Source organism: Myotis brandtii, unplaced genomic scaffold (assembly GCF_000412655.1).
Source record: "Myotis brandtii unplaced genomic scaffold, ASM41265v1 scaffold499, whole genome shotgun sequence".
In the NCBI taxonomy this organism is placed as follows: Eukaryota; Metazoa; Chordata; class Mammalia; order Chiroptera; family Vespertilionidae; genus Myotis; species Myotis brandtii.
Window position 1 is genome coordinate 1,934,689 of NW_005369027.1, and position 9,677 is coordinate 1,944,365.

Below are 9,677 nucleotides of genomic sequence, written 5' to 3' on the forward strand. Positions count from 1 at the left end.
TTGCCCATTTTTTGATTGGGTTGTTTATCTTCCTTTTGTTAAGTTGTATGAGTTCCCTGTAAATGTTGGAGATTAAACCCTTATCGGTGATAACATTGGCAAATATGTTCTCCCATGCAGTGGGCTTTCTTGTTGTTTTGTTGATGGTTTCTTTTGCTGTGCAGAAGCTTTTTATTTTGATGTAGTCCCATTTGTTTATTTTCTCTTTAGTTTCCAATGCCCTAGGAGCTGTATCAGTGAAGAAATTGCTTCGGCATATGTCTGAGATTTTGTTGCCTTTGGATTCCTCTAGTATTTTTATGGTTTCCCGTCTTACATTATTCTTTCTCATCAATGTTTCTCTCTCTCTCTCCCTCTCTCCTTCCCCCTTCCTCTTTCTAAAATCAATAAAAACATCTTTTTTAAAAAAGCATAACAAAGCTAAGAAGGTGCCACACTGGTAATTAGAGAGAAATCACCAGGCTTCTTGCTATTTTTCAAATGTTTCTTTTAATCAATTGTCCTTAAATATTAAGTCTCATACCTCTCTTATCCAAGTTCTATCATTTATAAAGATAAAAAAGCAGCCCTAGCAGGTTTGGCTCAGTGGATAGAGAGCCGGCCTGTGGACAGAAAGGTCCCAGGTTCGATTCCAGTCAGGGGCACATGCCCAGGTAGGGGACTCGATCTCCAGGAGCGGGTATGCAGGAGGCAGCCAATCAATGATTCTCTCTCATCATTGATGTTTCTATCGCTCTCTCTCTCTCCCTTCCTCTATGAAATCAATACAAATACATAAAGAGAAAATAAAAAACACATCAAGTGTCACTATGCTGTACACCTGAAACTAATATAGTACTGAATGTAAATTGTAATTGAAAAATAAAACTGTAAATTTTTTTTAAATAAATAAAAATAAGAAACATCAAATGTAATATCACTTGCTATTTAATTCTAAAAACTGGGTTTGAGCCTGGCCAGCGTGGTTCAGTGGTTGAGCACTGACCTATGAACCAAGAGATTTGATTCCTGGTCAGGGCACATGCCCAGGTTGCAGGCTCGATCCCCAGTGTGGGGTGTGCAGGAGGCAGCTGATCAATGATTCTCTCATCATTGATGATTCTATCTCTCTCCCTCTCCATTCCTCTCTGAAATCAATAAAAATATTTTTTTAAAAACAAAATAAAATAAAAATTGGGTTTGAATCCTGACTCTGCCATTTATTAACTATAATTTCTCTAACCTTTATTTTCACATCTATACACTTATTAGAATAATCTGTACCCTAGAAGACTGATTTAAGCACTAAATGAAATAATTCATGTAAAATAATTATCTTATTACCCTGATGCAGTGCTTAATAGTAGCTGCTTACTGTATATCACTTGATTAAGTATAACTTGTAAACATTTAGATATTGTGATAGCCAGAAAACACTACCATATTCCCTATAACATATAAACCCTAAATTGTAAACCTGTCTAAAAGAAAGCAAACTGATGATCTGACAGGAAATGCTAAACATAAAAAAGTTATCTCATTTACAAGAATTAAGATATACTAAAGGGAGCTCTTACATCTTAGTCATATCATGACAAGTGTAAGATCTTTGCCTTAAGAACACTTTATGACTGCAAAAATTTCAACAATCGTGAGTTATTAGCTAGGATATTCAGCTTTTAGGACACTTCATATACATTTGTCGAGTGAAACAGGCAGGGAACCCTATAGGTCCTAATTTTCAGAGAAAGAAAGTAATTTGCACATGTCTTATCCATAATAATAAAAGCGTAATATGCTAATTAGACCAGACATCCTTCTGGACGACCTTCTGGATGAAGCCACAGCAGCGGGGGCCAAGGCAGAGTCAGCCGCCACCGCGGCGTGGGAAGCCCCTTGCACAAATTTCATGCATCAGGCCTCTAGTGTTACATAAATGGCTTATCTGAGAACTTAGAACATCCTGAGCCTTTGCCTGGATTTAGCCTAATCAGTCTCCAACAAACTGTTACTGTTACTGACTGACTGCCTATTACTGCAAAGTAGCTTAACACTTAGGAAACAGAAATGCATAATTGACACATCCTACCTTAAAAGGACTTGCAACTTCGTGCATTACAATGCTGAACTAAAATCCTATATAATAAAAGGGTAATATGCAAATTGACCCAACAGCAGAACAATTGGTCGCTATGACGCGCACTGACCACCAGGGGGCAGACGCTCAATGCAGGAGCTGCCCCCAGCCCGCAGGCCCCGATTGCCCTATTGGGGCCTGCCGGCCAACCTCTCGGTCCCTTCCCCACGCAGGCAGGCTCTGATCACCTGATGGGGAACAGGGAACTGGGGGTGGGTGGCGGCGGGAGGTAGGGCTGGCTGCCAAGGAAGATGACCCTGATCGCAGGCCAGGCCTAGGGACTGTATTTGTGCACGAATTTTGTGCACTGGGCCTCCAGTAAGTGATATAATAAGGAATGACTATAGTGATTAGAGTATTTAACAGTTAATTCTTACTGACAGGGCTAAGAAAAACCATAAAAGAAATGAAATCTGAGATGAACCATAAAGATTGAACAGAATTTTATTAGGAGAGAATGGAAGAAAGCTATTTAAGGCCAAGAGAAGATAAACTAGAACAGTGATGGCGAACCTTTTGAGTTCAGCGTGTCAGCATTTTGAAAAACCCTAACTTACTCTGGTGCCGTGTCACATATAGAAATTTTTTTAAAATTTTTTTTTTGCAACCATAGTAAAACAAAGATTTATATTTTTGATATTTCTTTTATATATTTAAATGGCATTTAACAAAGAAAAAGCAACCAAAAAAATGAGTTCGCGTGTCATCTCTGACACGCGTGTCATAGGTTCACCATCACAGAAGTAGAATGTGAGGTACTTTTAAGGAACAGTAAATATACTTCTGTGGCCTGGCTAGTTTTGCTCAGTGGATAGAGTGTCAGCCTGCGGACTGAAGGGTCCCGGGTTCAATTCCGGTCAGGGGCACATGCCTGGATTGCAGGGCTAGGTCCCCAGTGGGGGGCGTGCAGGAGGCAGCCAATCAGTGATTCTCTCTCATCATTGATGTTTCTACCTCTCTCTTTCCCTCTCTCTTTCTCTCTGAAATCAATAAAAATATTAAAAATAAAAAATATATATATACACTTCTGTGGTTAGAAATGAGCAAGTAATAAGATTCCTTACTTAAGACCAGGTAAATCCCGGACACTGGCCCCTATTTCTTCTGCTTCTGGGTACAGCTTCTCCACCAGTTCCAAAGGACCCCAGATAGTTTTATTATAACTCAAAAATGATTTTCTTACTGAAAAAAAGAAAATGTGATGAATATGACTTCAACATATGTATATAACTGTACTAACTTCCTTTGAAATATTTAGTTTCAACATTTCTAACAACATACAATTATTCAGAGACCTTACCTCTTTAATCACCACAGCCCTGTTGATCAAGAAGAGCCTGTTAACCAGGATCCTGATATTTGTCCTTATCAGAAATATGCAGGCAGGTAATTACGGTGAAAAAAAAAATACTGTAATAAGGGCTCATTATTTACCAGTACCAAAATAAAGGCTGATCTTTATCAGTTTATTAAGTAAACCAGGACAAAAGTCACTTTACTTTTAAACATGTAAAAATTGTGGCTTTACTTTTCCTTTTATTTTCTTCTGAGGTTCGGGTAATATAAAACCATGAAATCACTATCCATTTCTTTCTTAAGACTGACCAGCTCTCCTGCAGATCCCGTGTGCCTATAACATGCACCAGCCGTGGACAACCACAAAGATAGGCGACTTTTCCTTGGGGGAGAACAATCAATCGGCACAAAGTAGCTTTAAAGTGATTCACCAAAATAAGCCCATTAAGCCCTGGCCAGGTGGCTTTGTTGGTTGAAGCATCATTCCATACACCAAAATAAGCCCATGACTATTAGGACATGCCTCGTAAGTCAATCGGCACAAAGGAGCTTTAAAGTGATTCACCAAAATAAGCCCATGACTATTAGGACATGCCTCGTGTTATCCTTTGAAGTAAAGGAAAATACATTCAGAAAAGAGTCTAAAATTTAATTATTTTGGCCATCTTTTGGCAAATTCCATTTCAGCAGGTTGGGGGGAAATAAAAATCTAAGTTTCTGCTATTTTTTAAAATACAAAGGAACTTTTCAAAAAGACTGATAGTATCAAGAACAGGCAAAAATGTGGGGAAACAAACACATTCACTGTTATTTGATAAATTAGTGAAACCTTCATAGATGCCATTTGCTTATTTTAACCCAGTAATTCTACACCTAGGAATTCTAAAGAAATCCTAGCACATGTGCACAAACATATATACCCAAAGATGACCTTACAGCACAATTTTAATAGTAAAAAACTGGAAACTAAGTGTACATTAAGAGGAGAATACTTAAAAAGTTATGGTGTGCCCTAACCGGATTGGCTCAGTGGACAGAGCGTCGGCCTGCGGACTGAAGGGTCCCAGGCTCGATTCCGGTCAAGGGCATGTACCTTGGCTGCAGGCACATCCCCAGTGGGGGGGTGCAGGAGGCAGCTGATCGATATTTCTCTCTCATCGATGTTTCTAGCTCTCTATCCCTCTCCCTTCCTCTCTGTAAAAAATCAATAAAATATATATTTTTTTAAAAGTTATGGTGTACATATACGATGAAACAGGATATAACCACTACAAGTGTGATAAGGACACTTACATAAATGGACACATCACCAAGCCATGCGTACCATCATGTTGTTGTTGTTGTTGTTTTTAAGAGAGGAGAAAAGGGAAGTCACAGAATAACACTTATAGCGCAACTCTATTTAGAGTAAAAGAAAAAAGAAACAAAAGGAAAGAGCTAGAAGAATGACAAGAATTCCCTTTAGGGAGGAAAATGAAGGGAAACTGTGTTTTTGCTCTATGTGCTTCTAAGTTATTTGATGCATGTACAAAAAGAGTAGATTTCTCTATTGACATATTTTTTAAATTATCATAAGCCTTTAATTAAAAAGTGGAAGCTAAAAAACAAACAAACTCATAGATACAGAGAAGAGACTGGTGGTTGCCAAAGGCAGAGGGTAGGGGTGGATAAAATGACTGAAGGAGCCAAATAAATCATGGGGATGTAATGTATAATATGATGACTATAGCTAGCACTACTATATTGTATACAAGAATTACCATAATTAGACCTTCAGTATCTGTAGAAGTGTATATGATGATCACATTTAAGAAGTATAGCCCAGGCAGCATGGCTCAATTTACCTATGAACCAGGAAGTCAAGGTTTGATTCCCCAGAACACATGCCCAGGTTGCAGGCTCGATTCCCCAGTGTGGTATGTGCAGAAGGCAGCCAATCAATGATTCTCTCTCATCACTGATGTTTCTCTCTCTCTCCCTCTCCCTTCCTCTCTGAAATCAATAAAAGTATTTTTTAAAAATTTAAATTTAGATCTTTACTTTGGGCAGAGAAGCCTATTACTCTCCCCCAGGAACTCCAGGAAAAAGAAGCCATCTCACCTTAAATTAAATGTATTTATACATCGAAAAAAAATTTAAAATTTAAAATTAAAAAATATATATGACTAACCACCTCAATAATGAGACGTTGCTGCATTTTAATAGGAGACCCTTTCGAGTATTTCCTGATGAGTTGCTCTTAGCTGCCAATCTGACCCACTTTTGCTGCTTCTAATCTTCTCTTCAATGTATACAAAACATAAGCTACAAGAGGAAAATAAATATATAAACTTAAATAATACTGTATTGCCCTGGCCGGCTTGGCTCAGTGGATAGAGCATTGGCCTGCGGACTGAGGGGTCCTGGGTTCGATTCTGGCCAAGGGCACATGCCTGGGTTGCGGGCTCCATCCCCAGTGTGGGGTGTGCAGGAGGCAGCCAATCAATGATTCTCTCTCATCATTGATGTTTCTATCTCTCTCCTTCTCCCTTCCTCTCTGAAATCAATAAAGAAATATATTTAAATAAATAATACTGTATTATATTTGAAAGTTGCTAAGAAAATAATCTTAAAAGTTCTCAATACAAGAAAAAAACTTGTAGCCGAAACCGGTTTGGCTCAGTGGATAGAGCGTCGGCCTGCGGACTGAAAGGTCCCAGGTTCAATTCCGGTCAAGGGCATGTACCTGGGTTGCGGGCACATCCCCAGTAGGAGATGTGCAGGAGGCGGCTGATCGATGTTTCTCTCCCATCGATGTTTCTAACTCTCTATCTCTCTCCCTCTCTCTCTGTAAAAAATCAATAAAATATATTAAAAAAAAAAAAGAAAAGAAAAAAACTTGTAACTACATATGGTGATGATGTTAACTAGACTTGTGATCACTTCACAACATATACTAATATCAAATCATTTTGTTGTATAACTGAAATATGTTGTCAATTATATCTCAATAAAAATAAATTAATAAAAATTTTAAAGAAAAAGAAATGAGTACATTAATAACGTCACATAGGGTTTCTCAAATTTTGGTGCCAAGACTCCTTCTCAGTTTATTAAAACCATATTTAGATAAATATCCTCTTTTGTTTTTTACATTAACCCACACTTTCATGCACCATAGTCAGAACTTCTAAGCCATCCTAACCTACTCAGGCTCCAAGTACAAACAAAAAACCAAGCTTCTTTTGCTTTATAATAGTCACCTTAATATAACTTATATAGCCCTCTACACAGATGCTGATAATATGAATTAAAGACCAAAACTGTCAACAACTGTTATTAGAAGTGCGGGAAGCCACCACTTGCCAATACTGTCAATGCACCAAGGAACGCGGAAGGCCGATGGACCTTGGGCGGTGGTAGGCAAACTGCGGCCCTTTGAGTGTGGCTCTTCCACAAAATACCACGTGCGGGCGCGCACGTATAGTGCGATTGAAACTTCGTGGCCACACTCAAGGGGCCAAAGAGCCACATGTGGCTCGCGAGCCGCAGTTTGCCGACCACAGACCTTGGGCATTAGCAGGGCTGCGGCTAAGCACCTCGTCTGTTGAGACAGTGGTGGCTCAAGGCAATTCCCTAACCTGATAATCCTTTTACTGTTTACCAAATGTTACCTTTGATAGCCTGTATGTATGCATTGCTAAAGCGCAAATGTGTATTCAAGTAAAAAAAAATAGACCAGGCCAGAAGTAGGTGTGCGTCTTCAAGAAAGAGGCTCCACCTGGCCCACAATGCCTTCTATATCCGTATTTCTTGTATAGTATTTTCATTTGTGTGTCGGCCCCTCCTTCAGGTCCTGAACCCCACCGAAAAGGTCATGGCAAGTAGTTATTTAAAGTGAAAGAACTGGTATTACACAACATATGTTAAATAACTAAATATAATACAAATATTTTATACACATTATTCAATATGAACTGTATAGAAGAATATTCACTATTATCATTGTTTTCAGGGAGCACTCACATTTCTACAATAATCCAATCCAGAAGACATGCTCCCATGCACTAAGGAGGTTTAGATTTCAACAATCAACTATTTTAATTTATTTTATTTTATTTTTTTATTGATTTCAGAGAGGAAAGTAGAGGGAGAGATAGAAACATCAATGATGAAAGAGAATCATTAATCAGCTGCCTCTTGCAAGCCCCCTACTGGGATCAAGCACGCAACCTGGACATGTGCCCTGACTGGGAATCGAACCGTTACCTCTGGTTCATAGGTCGATGCTCAACCACTGAGCCATGCCAGGAGGGCTCAGCAATCAACTATTTTAATGTATTTGTTCAATAGGGCTCAAACTAATGAGAAGAGTTCATATCAGAATCACCAAATTTAACATTTTTAAAATAATTCCATAAATGTCCTAGACCAGTGATGGCGAACCTTTTGAGCTCAGCATGTCAGCATTTTGAAAATCCCTAACTTAACTCTGGTGCCGTGTCACATATAGAAATTTTTTGATATTTGCAACCATAGTAAAACATAGATTTATATTTTTGATATTTATTTTATATATTTAAATGCCATTTAACAAAGAAAAATCAACCAAAAAAATGAGTTCACGTGTCATCTCTGACACGCGTGTCATAGGTTCGCTATCACTGTCCTAGAAGATGGAAACCAATTCAGGGTATGTTGAAAATTTTAAAAATTAAATATGCTTTTTAACCAAACACAATCAAGTAAGCATTTTCTAAGACCACCCATTTCAAAACATAAAACAGTAGGACATTTTCTCCCAAAACCAACCCACCGAGTATTTTAAAATATAAAGTAACAGTAATTATGGCCTCAAAACCACCACATTTCTAAGGATGTTTAAGATTGGGGGAGGGGGAAATGATCTTAAAGTTAATTAATTTTTAAAAATGATACCTTTAAGACCGTGTTTCAGACAGTGTTCCATAACAACAAAGAACTGCTGCAAGGGGGGATAGTCAGAATCCAAAGTGCGGCCAAAGCTGAGAGCAGATTCAATGAGTCCTTTGATGCTCAGTTTAGCCATGTTTAACAAGTTTGCTCTCTCTACGGCTGTGGGGTCTTTTGTAGCTGAAAGCACAAGAAAGGAGTCCAACTTCATTTGCAAGACATGACATTGAACAATATACTAGTACAAACCCTTTCCTTCCCTATAAAACCAACGGCTGCTTGCGTTTCCTTGGTGGACAAATTAGTCTTCCTAACTGACCTACAACTTCTCTTTATGTCTCTCTCACACGCGCTAGAGAACTCTATCATGCCCACTCCAGTCCTAGTTAATGAATTATCCCCAAGATCCTGCAAACTGGCTAGTCTCTGGTATTTGTTTTACTTTCAATGTACCCCTTTTCAGGGAGAATGAGCTTTTGTTTTGCTTTGTTGTTTTTTTCATGAATTTCTGTAGAGATAAGTTTAGACTATTAGACAACATGTTTAAGGGTCTCATGCAATAGGTGGCTAGCAGGAACCATCCAAAGATGAATTCCAAGGCAAAAAAATAAAAAAGTTCAGAATTATATTGGCAACAAAATAAAAGGTAGTTAAAATTCTAAGATTCCAGTATCACGAGTAACAACCATGACAAGTATATAAAAACACACTGAGAAATAGCCACTCAATTTCCACTCATTTTAACTTGTTTTTTTCATTACAACTCTCGGCCTATGTTGCATGACTCCTTCCTTTTCCCCAGGAAATAAAAACGGGGTCCAACCTCACAGGGAGGTTCCTGCACAGCTGATTCGGCTGAATCACAAGTTAACCGAGACATTTCACACAACTGATCTCAATGGCTATTTTCGGTTGACAAAAAGGTATTTTTTTCCTCTCCCCCAAACTGTATTCCCAGCTTACTCAGAAATTCAGACGCCACCCCACACATACTCTCATCACTGCTGTGAGGGGCGGGAGTATGGTCGGCACACCGATGGCAAAAGCAAGTGCGGAAAAATAAAGCACTTGGCAAAGCGGCCCGTCCGCTGGCAGGTTCACTGCCCGAGGCAACCCAGCGCCCGTTTTTCCTTCCCTGAACCAGAAGTCGGGGCTCCCAGGGACCCCGCATCCTGCTCTGACCGAAGGCAGGAGCCGCCCACGGCCCCACCGGCCCGAGCCCGCCCCCAGGCGGGACTCTCCGCACCATCTCTCCAGCCGGCACGGAGCCAGGACCCCCCTTCCCCCGGGGACGAACCCCCGGGTGTTGCAGAACCGATGGGAAGTCTCCCTCGTTCCCAACAGCGCTCGTCAC

The 9,677-nt window shown here is 39.6% G+C and overlaps 1 protein-coding gene across 6 annotated transcripts in view; it reads right to left on the minus strand.

Annotated features, from left to right (window-relative positions):
- Window positions 1-9,509, minus strand: part of RUFY2 (RUN and FYVE domain containing 2) — a 42,581-nt gene extending 33,072 nt beyond the window's left edge. For 5 of the 6 annotated variants that reach the window (XM_005876790.2, XM_005876789.2, XM_014548159.1 and 2 more), the window contains exons 1-3: window positions 9,287-9,509; window positions 8,330-8,503; window positions 3,181-3,298 (exon numbers count right to left, since the gene is read on the minus strand). In XM_005876790.2, coding sequence (XP_005876852.2) covers window positions 3,181-3,298; window positions 8,330-8,503; window positions 9,287-9,494 — 500 coding nt within the window. In that variant the 5' untranslated portion in view covers window positions 9,495-9,509. The remainder of the gene's footprint in view (window positions 1-3,180; window positions 3,299-8,329; window positions 8,504-9,286) is intronic. The other variant, XM_014548157.1, reaches the window with a different exon arrangement.
- Between the last annotated feature and the right edge of the window lie 168 nt (window positions 9,510-9,677).